Genomic DNA, 17,353 nt, shown 5'->3' with positions numbered 1-17,353 from the left:
GGTCGCAACTGCAGCGGGAAAATAAAGCGCCACCTCATCGCGCGTCGCGTGACTCATCTCCCTGTTTCGGTTTTGCCTCATTGAGACATTGTTTGTCTCTCACTCTTTCATCTGGGTTGTTTTTCTTACTGCTCTTAAAGGGACTCCTTATGAAAATGGACAACCCCTCTAAAAGTCCTAATTAGGATTTCTTTGCTTTCACATGCATGAGGACAACATGTTGACTGGTAATGTGAGGAATGGTCAGTTGTGGGCATTTGTTAGTCTAAGTTGTGGGTTTAAATATACAAATGTTATGGCTGGAAGGGTTAGAAATGAATACAATGTTATTTTACATGTCAAGTATGATAAATGAAATCCCCCCTCTCTCTCCGGGGGTCTTCTGTCTGATCTTACACCTTTTTCAAAGAGTAGTCTCTGGTGGTCTAAAGGCCAGGAAACTCCTCAACCAACAGCGTGCACCTTCAGAGAGAGCGCTTTCTTTAGAAGTGCTCTCTCCCAGAGAGTGAAAGAGAGTATGAGGTCACGCTTACTTCAACATTGGATCAATGCATATAGTTTATGCATTGATCCTATTTCAATTTATTGTCATTTGAGCCTCGTACAAATGCTCAGGTAATAAACTATACTTCAGATATAAAAGTTAATGCCCTTAACTTGCCCTTTCTAAGGATGCCCCTTAGAAACAGAAGTTTCTAAGGGCAAAACAATCACCCCATCACAAGGGTTTATGATCATATCCCCGATCTTCCTCTGCAAATAAATAATAACTAATAGGAAATTAAAGTGTTTTTAGCCTCTGAGAGCCATATAAGATAATGCTCATAGTTAATAGATAAGTTATAAGATAATGTTAATAGTTAGTATAATATCTTATAACATATCTATAGATGAATTATAAGATAATGACAATAGTTAATAGTTCCTAATCTAATTAATATTAAAAGCGTATACATTCAACCCGGTAAAGTGTATCTAAATTTAAACTGTTGCGTCACAGTTTGAGTATATTTATTCTCGCCGTTGGTTTCTTTACAAAGAGGCAAACATGCCACTTCTCGTTTCTGTAACGCAAAGCGTGCCGTAAGGTTGACAGCGAGAAAACTACGAGATGACGTTTTAGTTTTCTTTGCTGCTGGCGCTCCTGTAGGGACGGCGGAGGGACCCCCCCACTTCCAACATGCGTATAAATACAATGAGACACCAGAAGACAGCCACACAGTGCTGCTTATCCACCGGGCACGACCAGCGACATCTACCTGACCCCAAAGATGACACTCCTCCGTTTCTGTAAGTCAGCGTGAAGCACGCGGCACAAAGGATCCCCCCGCGTGGTTGTGTAGTGTGTGTTGTCGTGGTACTCTTGTGTTGACGCTTGGTCTATCTGCAGCGGGCTTCTCCAGCTGCGTGCTGCTGCTGTTCTTAATGAGCTCGCGCCCGGCGACAGGACTCCCGGTGCGCGCGCAGGGCGCGGGGACGTGCGGGGACTGCGCGCTGCTCTTTAGGAACCTCCTGCGGAACATCACGCAGCTCCTCAGCGGCGTGAGTACGGTACACAGCTGTTGCTTTGTGTGTTTCTCTTGCTCTGCGGTTTGTTCATAGTGAATTGTGTATTCCAGGACGTGTTGTGCTTCGGCATCGTGTCCGACAGGATGACGGCGAGGAGTCCCAGTGACACGGTGCTGGCCTGCGCGCCCACGCTGACCCAGGTGACAGCAGCTGCTTTTTGAAATCATGACAAAAACCCTTTTGAATTATCTTTACTTGTCGTGTCGTAAAAATATTGATCTCAATTAGTCTTCTGCGCATGTGTTCGTCACATCATCCAGGATGATAAAATGTTTGTTCGATGAATTTGTGAAAACATAATTTCACTCCAGCATGTTACTAATTCTTTTTTCCATGTTGTGCTGTATTCATATATATATATATATATATATATATATATATATATATATATATATATATATATATGTATATATATATATATATATATATATATATATATATATATATATATATATATATATATATATATATGTATATGTATATATATATATATATGTATATGTATATGTATATATATATATATATGTATATATATATATGTGTGTGTGTGTGTGTGTGTGTGTGTGCATGTATGTTTGTGGGCACCTGACCTGTAAAACAAATTGCTCACATTTAAAATGTTTTTGATCCTCACAGAACTCAAGTTGCATGATGCAAAGAAATTCATCTTTCAGTGAGGTCAGCTATTGCTTTTGAAATGCTTTTCTTGGAATTATAAGACATATTCTTTGTTATACAAACGTATTAATGATAAGTCCAGTGTCTATTTTATTTAAATAAAGCTTTAAATGTTGTCTTCATCTGTTATTCTACACACACAGTTTACATTGTACACCTATTGTATTCCTTATTCTTCTCGCGTTGTAATGTTGTGTTATAAAGAGGACTGATGGGTTGGTTGTGTTTGTCTTGACAGAGTGAATGTTTGAGGAACATCAGGAAGGACTTGTCCTTCTATGCTGCTGCCATTCAGTCTTACCTCAGATCCCCACTCAGAAACCCAGGTGAAGAAGTTGCACTTCTGAGTCCAACTCTGGAAATGATGCAGAGCCTGAGAAAGGTATGCTCACCGTGCATGTGTGGGAGGGGTCACAATCAGTCTGACATGACAGAGAATCTTCTGGGGAATAACATGTGATGGTTGCCTGATGAAGATCTTCCTTGTTTCAAACAGAGCTGCTCCCTGATGCCGGACGGAGAGAGCGACTCTTTAGAGGTTTGTGTTCCTCCTTTCTGTTTGCTTCTCGTCGTTCAGTCTTTAAAAGGTCAACTCTCTTATTTCCTTTGTGATGAAGAGGACTCAGGTGGTTTACCCCTCGTGTTTTATTTTAGGAGGCCGCTGAACCGAAGTGGGAAGCTGACGCCTACAGCAACAGACTGAAGATGTGTAAGATGATGAGGGGCTTCCACGTCCGAGCCATCACCATCAACCGAGCTCTGGGATACATCTCCTCAGGAGATCACAGGAAGTGAACATCCTCCATATCACCATCGTTCCCACCACACATCTTTACTTCTTTCATTCATCACAACTACACATCCTTTACAACTACTAAGTAGTGCTGCAGAATACATATTTACTTAATTTATTTGAGATGTAATTATTTATTAATGTATTTTAATGGCCTCTGGTGTTATTTATTGTCTTGTCGTATTTATTGGTATGAAGTGCTGAAGTGGAAGTGATATTTAAGGGAAACGTCCTACAACCACGTAACCATCCTTCCAACTGGAAGTGCAGTGTTTCTACACCTTTAATTTATTAAATATTTATTACTACCAAGCGGTGATGTACACTGCATGTGCTGCAGATTCCTATTTATTTGAGATATATGTATTACATGTGTTTAAATGGCCTGTGATGTTATTTGAAATTGTATCGAAAGTATTTTTTGCTACGGTGGATATACAGTGATATTTGTATGGAAATAAAAAATAAGATACTTCAATTAAGTGGGAAGTTGGATTCAGTCAATATTTGTTTTATTGCAACTCTTTGGAGAGACTTAGACATGATAGAAACAACTTTAAAAAAAGAAAGGGTCAGATTTATGATGGCAAGTTGTGGAAGAAAGTTCTCTGAAAGTAAACATGACTGCATCACATCTAAAACATTCAACAATCCAGATGCCGTTCATGCATCTTTGTGTTGAAATGGATGGAAACTGACATTTAAAAATAGTTTAACCGAACACAAAACTGTGACTGTGATGTGCTGGGAGAATTGAACTGAAATGTTTCCACGGACGGTATTGTTTGTTTTTGTGAAATAAGCCTTAAAAACATGACTGAAAAAAAATATAGGAATGTTCCAGGTTGAAAAGTTATTTTAACTAATCATCCAAATGCCTTTTTTAAACAACAGTTATACTAAACAGTGTGTTCCAGTCACACAGCAATAATGCATTCATAATTCAAGTTAAAATAAACATAATTAAATGCAATCCAATTTAGATTTACAGGTTTAGAGTTGCCTAAAAAACACCAACAGACATAAAAAACAGATCACAGGTTTGAATATTTTGGTAAAAAAAAACAATATGTACAACACAAATATAAAAACAAATGAGACCCAAAATAGATCAGTACTTCAGTCGACATGGAAACACGACATGGAAGAGTGAAGCGATTACATACACAGGTTAGACCTTTCCCTTTTCTCTTCTACATGTACATGTTACTGGATATATAATTAGCTACTATATACCCCGATGACCTCGACCTCTTTGGGTCATTTTTTAACCTAGTAATGCTACGCATCAGATCCTGACTACACAAAGCTTCACTATTCTGTATTCATTACACAATAGTGTACAAAACTCAATAAGGGAAAATGGACATCCAAAGGTAAGAAAGTGTCCCTGTTCATGAAACAAAAAATCTATCAATTAGTTGAATTTCCAGAAATATTCCAAAAGACAAACACAAACTAGGAGTTATGTTTTGTTCATATCGTCCTCTGCTTTGTTGTATTCCTGAGGTTTCATATTTCGTCCTGATGATGGAGCAACACAAATTCAACAGTCCATTTCAGACAAATCGCTTTCATTTCGCGGCTCGACTGTCCATCATGTCTGGAAGAAGAACACAAAAACACCAACACACAATTGAAGTGGCGTGAGTTACGAAAGAGGGAGAAGATCACAGACACCATGAATGAAGAACTGCTGAGTGCAACGATAACTTCCAGCCACGTCTCCTGAAATCTGAACAATCTTTTTGTGCCAAAAAATAAAATAGTTGCATAAAAACTCAAGATTTTGATATCAAATTTCAATATACTGTACCTCCAACAGGGTTTTTATGTACGTCACCAAACTTTACATCTACTTACCAAATGTCATACATGTAAGTGACGCCTCAATGAGGGAGTATCTCAAGTCTCCACATGTGATAACCAATATCATGTCATACAATTGTTTATTAGTTTGAACAGCAGCCAAGTGTTAATGTAGTTTTTAAGCTTGATTAAGAAAATAAATACATTTCAGCATTTATAAAACTGCCTCAGCTGTACTTCAACAAATGATGAACAGGACAAATATTCTCTCATGACCCCTGTGGCTTACAACTGAACATGCTCACATAATGCTAGCTCTGATGTTTATTAGGGCTGTCCGACAAAAAAAAGAGAGAGCTTACAAATTTGAATATTGGAAATGGTGAAATTATGAGTATCATTATGTCATTGAAGCTGACTTTGAAGTCCCTTTTCTCTAAAACTGTATAGTAAAATCTCATGGCCATGTGTATGTGCATAGCAGAGGTCCCCCTGAACAAGACTGCGTTGTAATCTTACTTTACAAATGTAAGGGCCCGTTTTTATAGCAGTTTGACTACATGAAATTGTGACATTATGAATATCATTGTTATTGAAGCTGACTCTGAAGTCACTTTTCTAAATGGTTGAGATATTGGGAAATTATGTTTGAATGCTTTTTGTGCTATCTAAGCCACCGTACACACCATACCGTAACACCAGGAATAGACGGTCATTTATTTTCATGCGTGCGGCTCACTCGCCGGATGAGCGCTCACTTGACCGCAGTTACAAAACATGTAAAATATGTCAGAAAGTTGCATCCCCCCTTTGTCAGTTTGGACTATTTCATCTAGCCCTCATGTTTGAACGTTAGGCAGACCTTTTTCTGGGGCACCTGCTCTGCCTTTCTTTTCGCCATGCGAGCCTATAACTGCTGGAGCACGGCTCGCCAAGAGGAGCCAAAACAGCGCCGGCCCACGGACGCGCAGAGCGCACGCGGACGCGGACGCGCAGAGCGCCAGCGGGCGCGCAGAGCGCCAGCAGGCGCGCAGATTGCACGTTTGTGCAATCTGAAAAATGTGCGCCGTCTGAAAAATATATTGCGCGGCCACTTCGACTGGCCTGCGCCGCAGCGCACGAGCGCAGCTTACAGGGCACTTTCCAATAATCAGCCCTAGTGTTTTATGGTTATCCATCATTATTATATTCACTGTGTCATTACCTTGCAGTGTTTGATGGACCTCGTTTGGCAAGTCGTCCAGTTCCTCCACACTTTTCCACAGGTGGAACGCAGAGGCCTCTCCCGCCCGCCTTCTGCTCTTCCACTCCACGAGCATCTTCAACTTCTGCATGGTCACGTCTTTCTCCGCCGCCTGGATGTCATCCAGATCCCGTGAGTTCAAGTCGAGATAGATGGCCACCTGCTTCCACTCCTTGCCGAGCCGCTTGGCCACCTGCAGCAGCTGCTTCTCCGACATGTCCTGGCCCACAGTCGTCCCTGTTTTCACTCCATCTAGAAAAAGACGCACAGCAGGTGCTTCATTTCAGAATCCTTTTAGACAGGGAATAGATTGGCGTGGACTGTTTTCTTTTGACTAGATTGGGTCAAAACTAAGAGTGTGGCTGAAGTTCTTCTCAAATCAGTAGTTGGTAAAAGACTAGAAGAGTCACCTGTCTCGTCCTGCCAGTGAGGCCTTTTACAGGCCGTCTCCTCCTCCGATGGGCTGCTGCTCCTCTTTCGGCCTATGAGACAGATGTGTGTGAGTCAACCTGGAAAAGCTGAAAGCATGTGATGAAACAACTAAAAAACAAAAAGGCTTACTGCATGTCCTTTTTCTTGGCGGCTTTTCTGTGTTAGCCACACAGTCACCTAGTAGAGGAAGATTACACTCATGAACACAAAGAACCCAAAGACATGTGAAGATACTGTTTGGTTCATTTGCAGAAAAGAAAACATATCATGTTTCCTGTTATTGTCAGCTGTACGCTAAACATATGTCAAGAAATGTTGACATCTGAATGTTTTCCACCTTCAAATCCAGCAAAATGTTTAAGTGGAAGACTAAATGTACCTTCTCTGATGGTGCCGGACCACACCGTCTGCTCAGTGTTGATTTCTATCAGAGACAATGTGAACGGTGGAGGATGCTCAAAGAAAGCTTCGAAGTAGCCTTTCATCTTGGTCACTGCGAGGGTGAATTTCAAATCCTGGACAGGAACACAGAAATATATACAAAAAAATAAAGTTAATGTGAAGAACTTTTAGATTCAGGATGTTTTACTGTCATATGCACAGATAACAGACAGTCATTCTGTACAATGAAAAGATTATTCTGCTCGGTCCTCCTAACACACAATTACAACAAACGTAAGGTAAAAAATAAGGAAATTAAAAAAAGATGCATAGTGATCGGGAGCTGATGTTTGTACACAGGTCCTGCCAAATTTACAGGGACGCAATTAAAGTGTCTTGTAGCTTGAATCCCAATGTAAAAGGTCCAGTGTGTAAGATGTAGCGGCGTCTGCTGCAACATTAACACCCCTCTGCTCAGCCCTCCCTCTCCAAGCGTGTTGGAGATCTCTCCTTCTTTTGGCCTTGATGATTGTGTGGTGACGTGTGGCACTGTGACAGCCGAACTACACACACACACACACACACACACACGGACAAAGACACACACCTGAGGTTTGATATCTCCCTCCGGCTCGCTCAGGAGACGATACGTGCCCTCGTCCAGTTTACATGTGGGAGGCTTCTCGATCCGGAGGTAGCGATTCTTGTAGCCCCGCACCTGTTTGCCAATGTCCTGGTTCACATCAGGACGGCGGGGAGAAAGCGGCACAGGATAAGTCACATGTTCACCGTGTGATGAGCATGCTGAATGGTGGTTAACATTGAGTGAAACACATTGTCCATTGTCTCACAGCTGGCCGGTGACGCTGGACAGTGCAAGGCGACGTTTATAGTCCTGGAAAAGTGCATCTGATGAGAAAACACAGTTCCTATATTTGATCAGGAACTGTTAAATGAAGCGTGATAACCACCGCCTGCAGCTTCCTAAACACATGCTCACACACAGCCACAACTCTACTTCTTGAGTGAGTAATGTTGGAAAATGACGAAATACATTATAATATTAATCGCCATACAGCTGCCAGAATCCCTTCCAGTCATACAGTACACACACCAGTGGCATCGATACCATTCCACGGCATACCACTGACATTTTTTTATTTGGAAATATATCAGAGGGCGTTTTTTTCAGAGAGACAATGATTAGTTAGATGCTGACCCTCAGCAATATAATATTATATTTTTTTCTTTGCGGCATAACGGCATCCAGAACCTAGAAAGTTGGTGCTGTATATATGTACTCTGTATACTTATATTACTTACTATATACTGTATATAAAGTGTTAAAGCATTCAAGCCTTTACAGTTATGAAGCTGAAGAATAGAAGAAGTGAAAGTTAGGTTTTGCTCTGACTATGTTCTCATTTTACTCAATTTACGGCATTTTGCTGGACTTTTATCCATTGAGCAGTCATCGTGCTTGAAAGTCACGATTGATGTATGGAGACTCATAACGGTTTTAATGAATGGAATATTTGTGTGTCTTTCTATGTGGGTCTGTATTTTCTCCCTCTGGCTCTCGCACATGAAGGAAGAAATTCCAAAATGAAAACACTAAATGTGCAGCGTGATTAAAAGTTTGTTTTCCAGACAAACAAAACCTGGCTCAAGGCCTAAAAGGTGGATCTTTAATTCACTCATTCAACAAGGAGTAATTTCAATGTGAAACACCATGACAACAACCTTGTGTGCACTGTATCCAGTAATGCAGCTGCAGTATTTCATAAAATATACAGAAATGTCACCGAGTAGACGGATGGCACCTTGAAGGAAATTCAAGAACCCTTTTTTCAACCAATCTGACATTAAAGGGCCTGTTTCATAGTGGAATCCTGCAACTACAGGAGCTTTTGCAGAAATTCAAACACATTTACATAACAACAGTGATGATTTCATCAGTTTTAAAAACGCATGTAAAGACCAGAGTCATTCAGCGCCGCTAACCTTGATGTCAGACGAGCTGTTGGTGGCCAGGTAGACGTGGAAGCTGTAGCTGTTGTTGTCGCTGCACAGCTGCTTGTAGACCAGCACCACGCCGTGGTGCTCTATGGACCTGCTCGTCTGGATGATGGGACCCACGGGTGAAAGGGACGTCACCTTCCACTTCACGTGGCTGCCCGAGTGGTCCGCCGTCGGCTCGATGAGCGGACGGTTGTCCTTCATGTGCAGGACACTGAAGGTCATCTCGTTTTCTGGATCTGGGTGACGATAATGAGGAAATCAGAGTTTTTATGTTTAACCTCAAGCAGCTTTAACTCATTGATAAAATATTATAATATTCACTAAAATCAACCATTTTGTCTTAAGGTCTTAAGGTGGATCATAAATAATAACGAATTGCACATTCACTTTAAAGTCAACCTCCAGACAAGTTCCTTGTTTAAGATATTGGATGTTCATAGTATGTTCTTAAGGGCCACGGATTCACCACAGGAGACCGTGATTATGAATTATATATTGAACACAGGAGGCATGCAGCAGCGTGACAGCCCTGATTCTCACCGGAAAGGCAGATGGAGTGAGGGAACTGAATGGACGTGAGGACAGACGCGTCCTTATTGACCGTGTCCACGTTAAAGATGGGTCCAGCGAACTTCCAGGAGTCCCGGAGGAAGGGGCCGAACTTGGACCAGGATAAGACCGAGTACCGCACCAGCACCGCCTCCGAGGCTTCAAACACCAGGCCGGTGACCGAGCACTGGTACGAGCCCTCGGCTTCAAGCTGCATCCTGAAACACACACAGAGTCAGTGATGCTGTCCACGGAGAGTCAGTGAAGACCAGACCAGCGTCAGAGACACAGTCGTACTCACTGGAAGCGTCCCTTAGAGATCCTCCTCGGGGTGACCAGCTCATTGCCGTGGCTCTGTGAAACAAAACCACACTTTGTTTCTTTGTTTTGGACCATTATGACATCATGGTCGATAAATCAGAACAACGTCAAGTGTGATCAGGTATAATATTTAAAATAACCACATCTTGTCAGTGGTTTCTGGGCTCACCTGCTGGACGGCTTTGCATTTTTCACAGCATACTTTGAAGTGATTCTCTTCTGTCGGGACGTGTGGAAGAGAAATAACAGGATGTCATTTACAGGAGATGTTACTCGAGCTCCGTCCTGTAACATCAGTTGTGATCCGCTTACCCTTCCCACTGGAAAAGTCTGCTTTGGGTCCGGGAACTGAATCTATCAGGTGAAAAAATAGTAATAAGTTTAATTTTGTCACATTAAAATAAATGTCTTGTGTTAAACCTCTGGTCTGACCAGGAAGATCTTCATATTGTGGAGATGTTTCATGAAGCGTCGCACCCTCTTTAGACTCCTCTGCGTCAGCCTCTTCATTTTCTGCGCAGAACACAAAGGCGACGAGAATGTATCTGCATTCACTCCGTAGCTTATTTCTTTTAAATATTCAAGGACTGATGATTGGACGTTGGGTCTTACCTTCCTTTCCTCCACCTTTCTCGGCACAGCCTTCTGGTGAAAGTCAAAATAAAGGAACGAAGCGTGAAAAACAGGGAAATTATAGGATTATGATCTGGCACATGGAAACATACACGTAGATAAAAGGTACACATAGGTATGTACATACATAGCATACGTATATGCATATTGTATGAATTATGGAATAAACTCACGCACATAAACATATGGAACAGATGTAAAATCTGTTTAATGTCACATGTCCCTGATGATATGTCAAACAGGAAAGCCCAACCCGTGACAGTTTGACATTTTGAAAAATACACTTATTCCCTTTTGAGCTGGAATGGATGTGTATTATGTATTAGTTTAGCTTTGGACATTTTTTTGTAAACGGAGGCAAAGAGCTAGCTTGGCTTTGTCTAGTGGTCACATATGCTAAGCTAACCTGTCTCCTAGCTGTAGCTTCATATTTAACATACAGACTTGAGTGAACAGTTAGATGAATAAGCACATTTCACAAACATGTTGAACTATTCTTTTAAGGCAGTTCACAGTGCAATTCTCACCAGAATCCTCATCCTCCTCTTCATCTTCTTCCTCTGAGCTCTCCTCAGTGGATGTCCCAGTGTTTTCTGTGTGATGAACCAATATGTGAAGGACATGACACGGAGCACTAAATGTATGCTGGACTTAAATGTTAAGAGACAAAACATGTTGGATGGAAAAAAGGAATTAAAAGACAAAGTATGTTTTCTCCAGATGAATGTTCATATGAGGAAAAAACAAAGGAGTCAAACTGTTGTGGGATGTTTTAGTTACCTGAGCTGCTGCTGTCGCTCTCTGGAAGGTTCTCTGCAACAGATTAGTAATTATTTTGAGGTTATTTTGTTCTGTAAAAGCTGATCCAATGATGTCAAACTGTGAGGGAAGGTTGTTGTACATCTCAATACAACATCATTGTTAATTGTTAACCATATCATCATCATCATCATCATCATCATGGATCCTCCACATTTAAAGTTTTGCAAGCGTCATGAATATCATCATTCTGTCTTATTATATTGTTGATTAAAGAAGGAAAAAAAGCCCCACGTTAATTTCACTTGGAAAGGAAACAACTCTTCAGTATAAAATAATATATTATATTTATTACTGTAACATGATATATTACTATATGTAATTTCCTTTCTTCCTCAGGCACTACCACCGGGCTGAGGTGCAGCTTCAGACCCATTTGCTAAACCCAACACTCACAATATGATGTCCCAACATAAAATACATCAAACTAAATAGACTTAGAGGCAGATTGAAGCCTGTGAATGTGTTTCTGAATTTACTTTTATTTTGGAGAGCGACAGAGAAAGTCGAGATCGACCGGTCGATCGCGATCGATGGGTTGGCGACAACTGCTGGAAAGACTTTCACTTGGGCTCTTACTTCAACAGGTGCAGCCCCAGTGAGAGACCTCTGCTTGTAGTTTATTTCTGTGTTTGTGCAGCGTGTGTCCATATTTATATTACTCATTAAAAAAAAAAGCCCTCAGCAGTCAGACTTACACCCCCGGCTTTTACATATCCACCATTCTTTAGCAGCTGAATGCTGGCACCCCGTGAAGAAGCCAGTGATAAGTGCCATGCATTAACATTCTGGCACATTTATACAGATGGGTCCAGAGGAGCTGCTGCTCTCCTCTTCCCAGCAGCAGTGCGTGTCCGTGGGCCGAGCCATCTGGCAGAGCGCCCGGCCGGTTAATGGATGGAGCCCGTCCTCTCTGGCCCACAGAGTTTTATCTTAGACTAACAAGCAGACGCTGCCATCACCGCTCCACTCACGACACCTCCCTCATCAATCTCTCTCCTCCGCTCAGCCCGATCTGTCTGCTTCACCTCTCTCTGCACTCTCCCGCCTCCTTTCCTCTCCCCTTGTCCTCACATGCCTCCTATGGCCGAGCGCTTTCGCTGCTGCTGCCTCGTCGGAGCCAGCGGGCATCCCTCCTGACTCTGACACGACCGCTTCCCTTCACCAGACTGACAAACAAGGTGGAGAGAAAACACCAGCGCAGATACACAAGCATGTCCACAAACACACACACACTTGTTTACAGCCTCAAAGCTTTGGATGCTTCCATGGGTATTGCCTGCCATCTGCTGGTCTAAATAGAATAGCAAAACTGAGGCCTGAAAAAGTTTGTGTATGATATACAGCTGTGGTTCTGAACCTTTTTGGTGGACATGACCTCTCCACAATAAATACAGTTTCCTGGTCAATGTGGTTGTGAAACAGCTGTTCATTAAGAAACGGCGGGCCACAAACCTAATTAATTAATTATTATCAGCACATAAATCTCTTGGCTCATGTTTCCTTAGATGAAAATGATCCATATGAGTTTCAGGTTTTAATAATAGAGCAGTCCTATTGGATCAGTAGTACGTGTTGACTCAGTGTATTATAGGAGGAAACGTCACATCACTGCATCCCTTCTCATCACTAGATGTATGACCATCTATTATTACTATTACTAGTAATTATTATTATTACAAGGGCAACGACAAAATGGTATCCAATTTAATTTTGATATTCTTTTGATGCCATAATAAATTAAAACTTGATAAATGTGGTAACTCACCAGCAAAAACAAGAGCAAATGTTAGGGAAAAGGAAAAAACAAATAGAAATGTAGTGTTTAAGTGTGCAGTGTCACCAGATCATGTGACTGTGCATGAATCCTGCTGCACTTTTAGGCAAATTATATTAAAATCAAGGAGAGAAATGTGGGAGTGGACGAGGACAACAAAAGCTTTCATGAAGCCACTAAAGAGTCGCAGACACAGCGAGTTCTCTCGCATGACACCGCTCATTTCCTTTTCTTTGATTTTTTATTCTGAGCAGCAGAAAACGCTAACAAAGTACACAAGAGAATAAACGTTCAAAACGTTCAAAACGACCACACGGTCACACGCCTCTTTCCTTTCACCTGCTGCCGTCATGACGTCATTATATCACCGTCGTTAACATAAACAGCTTTCAATATAATTCAAATATAGTTCCTACACCGTGAGCAAACTTTGAAATATTAAATTATAAACACTTCTGAAATTTAAATTACAAGCAGTGACGAATAAAAGATGGATACCCACACCTTTAAAAGATCAAAGTGAAGCCAGAGGACAGACGCAGCTGTGTATACAAAACATGAAGCCATACGTGTGCTCTGTGACTGAGAGAGAGAGGGAGAGGAGAGGGAGAGGAAGAGGAAGAGGGTGGAGAGGGAGAGTGAGAGGGAGAGGGAGGAGAGGGAGAGGAAGAGGGAGAGAGGAAGAGGAAGAGTAAAATGGGTTGATGTTTACCTTTGTTCTCAAGTGCAGGGACGTCTCCGTCTCTGCAGGGCACAGGAGATAACATTCAGACAACTTTAAATTACACTGGTGTCGGGGACGTCGGGGAGGTGCGATGACAAAAGCGCAGCGGTTCAGAGGTGGAGAGCCTTGTGGGCTCTTGTAAAACACCAACTCTTCTTTCAAAAAGAAACACAGTCAAATTAATTCGAAACACAGGAAATGTGTAGCGACAGCCTGCATCTGACTCTCTCACACTGACACCAACCCGTCCTGTTCAATTCACCTTTCCACCCAAACCCAGGCAGAGCAAACAGAAAGCCAGCCATGGGTTGGGTACATTAAACTAAACTGGTTTGGACACTTTCTCATCTTTCATATCTCTTTCTTTACAGCCAGTGGTGTCATATTGTGATGCTGTTCAATGTTTCCATGAACATTGTGATTCAAAACTAACACAATTGGCAATTGACAGTTTTGTTTGGCACATGTGAAAGCACCTAAAGTATTTGTTACATGCAGTTCTTCCATACATTTGCTATATCTATATTTTTAAAAAAAAAATGATATCAATACTGTGACATGAATTGGTGAATGGACTTGTACCCGTGAAGCACTTTTATAGTTCTACCACCACTCACAGAGTTTTCAGACTAATTTCCACCGCATGGCCCGGCGCTGCACAGCAACACCTGTTTCTCCTGAATACTTTGTCTTCTAAATCTTTTGATCAGACCATCTTGGAATGTGTTATATCGAACGAACATTGAGTCACATCTCAGCGCTGCGGGTCAGATGTAGTGGCTGTTGACGCCGTCTGAGCTCCAACAAGAGGCCACACGCCTGAGAAAAGACCAACAAAAAGACAACAAAGAAGAACAAGTCCACCGCCGGCAAGCGTAAAGAAGTAGGTCACACTCTGCCCTGTGTGTTCCCTCCCTCAGTTGTAAACACAGAACTAGGTGATCATAAATAATGTTATGCATTAAAAAATTAGAATTATTAACACGGACCAGATTGTGGTCTGTTAATCCTGATAAGGCCCCGCGGTTTCCTTTGTCTTTAAACATCAGTCCAGGAAATACGGTGAGAATGACTTCTCCTTTTCAAGGTCAACTTCGTTTTGCTGCCAAACAGTCGCAGCTCAACAGCACAGAGGTGCTGATGTGTCTTCCCCTGAGTGACGGTAGCATTAGTTTCATTCAAATGTTTTCAGACAACAAACAAACTGTCTGCATGAGCTCTGAGACTTCCTTCGCTCTCCCTTGTTTCTATCGTCCTCCCACAAAACACAGCAACAGAATCTTCTGTGAGGGCGTCGGCTCGCATATGGATGAAAGATAAAAGTCATTATATGTACATGCGTCCAACAACTTCCTATCAACACAATGAAAAGAGGACATCTGTGTGCAGATAAAGAACTGCCAGTTGGCCCATTAACCATAATTCATATTACACCTCACTGCTTTCAATGTGATGCTTGTAGGCATAAACAACAAGAAAACCAAGTCTGTGCTGGTGCTCCTCAAATAAAGGTTCTTTAAATTAAACATTTCATAATAGTTTCATTTTAGAGTGATATGGTATTGTGTTATCAGGGACTTCCTCCTCAGCAGCCAGTCACATCATGGCAACCCAAGTATCACTTCACCTGTTTTAACAAAACAACTGATAGTAAATACTCTACAACTAATAAAGAGATTGGTATGAATAATGTTCACATTAACATATTAAAACAGCACTGCATGCTGGTAAAACATGGCTCCTATGATTTATTGCATCGTCAAACATGGATAAAAACTGTAAGCAGGAAGTTATATTTGCATGCTTGTCGGTCCTGTTTGATGACATCATCATATATTATTCATCTCTATACTATATTGATAACGTGCTTTCTGGGTTTGTCAACCTTTAGCAAATATCTTGATCAAATACATTTGTTTATATATATGTGCAAAGTTGTTGATCCACGCGGCTGCAGACAGCGTGTCGTCACATTGTTGTCACGTCCTCTCGGTGCACACAAACAGCAACAAAGGGCGCGCGCCTCTCTGGCTACACACTCTTTGTATCTCACGTTAGGTGCAATCCTGCGCATGTTTAACGACCAGTTGCGTTCCAGATGTGTCTCATGCATGTGTTAAATGTGCGAACAGATAACCAAACAGACCCCGAAGACACCACTTCCGGTGTTGACGCGCCGCTCGCGCCTCAGCCTCTGCGGGATTCACGCCGTCTGATAAAAACACGAGCAGCGAGGTGAAGCCGGAGGCCAGCGCGTGTTAACAAAAGGTCTTACCCGTCCTCCAGGTGGCAAGCCGCTCCGCAGCTCGCCATCTTCGCCACCATCCTCTCTGTGAGGCACCAAAGCGCCGCGACACTCTCTGCGCTCCCCCCGCGCGCAGCGGCTGCGCATTCAGGCACCTGGAGGGCGACGCGATCCTCTCGTCGGCTGAAACGGCGCTGCGCAGTAATTGGCGCAATAACCATCGACCCTTGTGGCTAAACTATTGTCATTACTTGTCACTTTGGGCGCAGCATCTCTTCTTCAGCGAAACAAAACACATATTAGAAGTTTAACTTATTTTTTCAAAAGGAGCGCAGTTTCCTAAAACCCCCCAGAAGAAAGCATCCGTGTAGATGTGAGTGTGTTGTTTCCTCTCACAGACACTGTGCATGTGTGCGAGTCAGTGGCCAAAAGAAACAAACGCAGATCTCCACATCATGTTGTTGCAACTTTGCGCTGCTCACAACAGCGCCGTAGTTTTGGGGATCAGCGCAGCTGCGCAGTTACAGCGCAGCGCATGAAGCTACGTCATGAGCCGCGTGGGCGGAGCCGCAGCATCCCGCCTCCAGCACGGCCTAAAAGTCCTGGAGGTGATTTGCGGCCGGGCTTTTATCACTTTACTGAGATATCAACGATACCAAGAATGTGATACGAGGTCGAGGTAGACCAACTGTTACCTGTTATCATGCAAGACGGGAAACAGCCGGAAGTCTCGCCATGTTGTTTGATAACTGAGAATAGTGAAACCAATAATCAGAACACATTTAATCACTTCCTCTTTTTTTTGCATTAGACCTCATTCACACACTCAAAGCTTCAAAAAAAGCTAAATGCATGAGAACAAAAGGACATGGAAAATAAGTCATTTTGCCATCCCAGCATTCAAAATAAGATATGTGCCGTCATCTGAGACTTATTTGTAAATTGCACATTTTCTCCCACACATAGAGCAGCCAGTCCACAATGCAACTGGGTCACTTTGAGCGGGAAAACATGCACATCAGATTACAGCGCTGCATTACCCAGAAGACACCAGCAGATGTCAGGTCACACAACAGAACGAGCACCGCTCACCAGCATGTCTCTCCAAAGATGTCCTTGCTCTGCTGGACACATTCACACGAGACTCACACAGCCTCTATGACACAAGAGCAATTGTCCATTAGAGAAAGCTAGAAAGGGAGAGATGGAGCTCTGAGTGTCTGAGATGTGCAGTGGGAGGAATGAGGGAAGGCTCAAGGGCTTTCATCTGATCTTCCACTCATTGATCTTTTCCCATCCCTCCATTCGGATGGATATGTATTGCAGCAGGGAGGGGAGAGAGAGCTCGCGATGCCACA

General features: G+C 42.4%; 2 protein-coding genes across 7 annotated transcripts; one reads left to right on the top strand and one right to left on the bottom strand.

The window, feature by feature from the left end:
• The first annotated feature begins 217 nt into the window (after window positions 1–217).
• il12a (interleukin 12a) lies at window positions 218–3,372 on the top strand. Its single transcript, XM_068584139.1, has 7 exons — window positions 218–242; window positions 1,391–1,551; window positions 1,620–1,709; window positions 2,206–2,247; window positions 2,486–2,629; window positions 2,744–2,785; window positions 2,902–3,372. The coding sequence occupies exons 1-7, from the start codon at window positions 218–220 to the stop codon at window positions 3,040–3,042; spliced, it is 645 nt and encodes a 214-aa protein (XP_068440240.1). The 3' UTR covers window positions 3,043–3,372.
• A 191-nt stretch (window positions 3,373–3,563) lies between these two features.
• si:dkeyp-97b10.3 (uncharacterized) lies at window positions 3,564–16,397 on the bottom strand. 6 transcript variants are annotated; one of them, XM_068585473.1, is made up of 18 exons: window positions 16,026–16,397; window positions 13,739–13,770; window positions 12,278–12,418; window positions 11,211–11,243; window positions 10,958–11,023; window positions 10,410–10,442; window positions 10,230–10,310; window positions 10,110–10,151; window positions 9,967–10,016; window positions 9,778–9,830; window positions 9,468–9,694; window positions 8,910–9,163; window positions 7,513–7,638; window positions 6,904–7,039; window positions 6,654–6,701; window positions 6,503–6,574; window positions 6,054–6,344; window positions 3,564–4,643 (listed from the first exon to the last, which is right to left on the bottom strand). In XM_068585473.1, exons 3-18 carry the CDS (start codon window positions 12,378–12,380, stop codon window positions 4,615–4,617), a joined length of 1,644 nt encoding a protein of 547 aa, XP_068441574.1. In that variant the 5' UTR covers window positions 12,381–12,418; window positions 13,739–13,770; window positions 16,026–16,397; the 3' UTR covers window positions 3,564–4,614. The 6 variants fall into 6 exon arrangements, with proteins under 6 accessions (XP_068441574.1, XP_068441570.1, XP_068441569.1 ...); XM_068585469.1 differs by lacking the exon at window positions 12,278–12,418 and having other exon boundaries at window positions 10,410–10,439; XM_068585468.1 differs by lacking the exon at window positions 12,278–12,418 and having other exon boundaries at window positions 16,026–16,396.
• Window positions 16,398–17,353: the final 956 nt, after the last annotated feature.

The sequence above is a fragment of the Clinocottus analis genome, unplaced genomic scaffold, assembly GCF_023055335.1.
Source record: "Clinocottus analis isolate CAN_PGR_092001 unplaced genomic scaffold, fCliAna1.0.p SCAF_2, whole genome shotgun sequence".
In the NCBI taxonomy this organism is placed as follows: domain Eukaryota; kingdom Metazoa; phylum Chordata; class Actinopteri; order Perciformes; family Cottidae; genus Clinocottus; species Clinocottus analis.
Note: the sequence above shows the minus strand (reverse complement) of the source record. Positions and strands in the feature narration are given on the sequence as shown.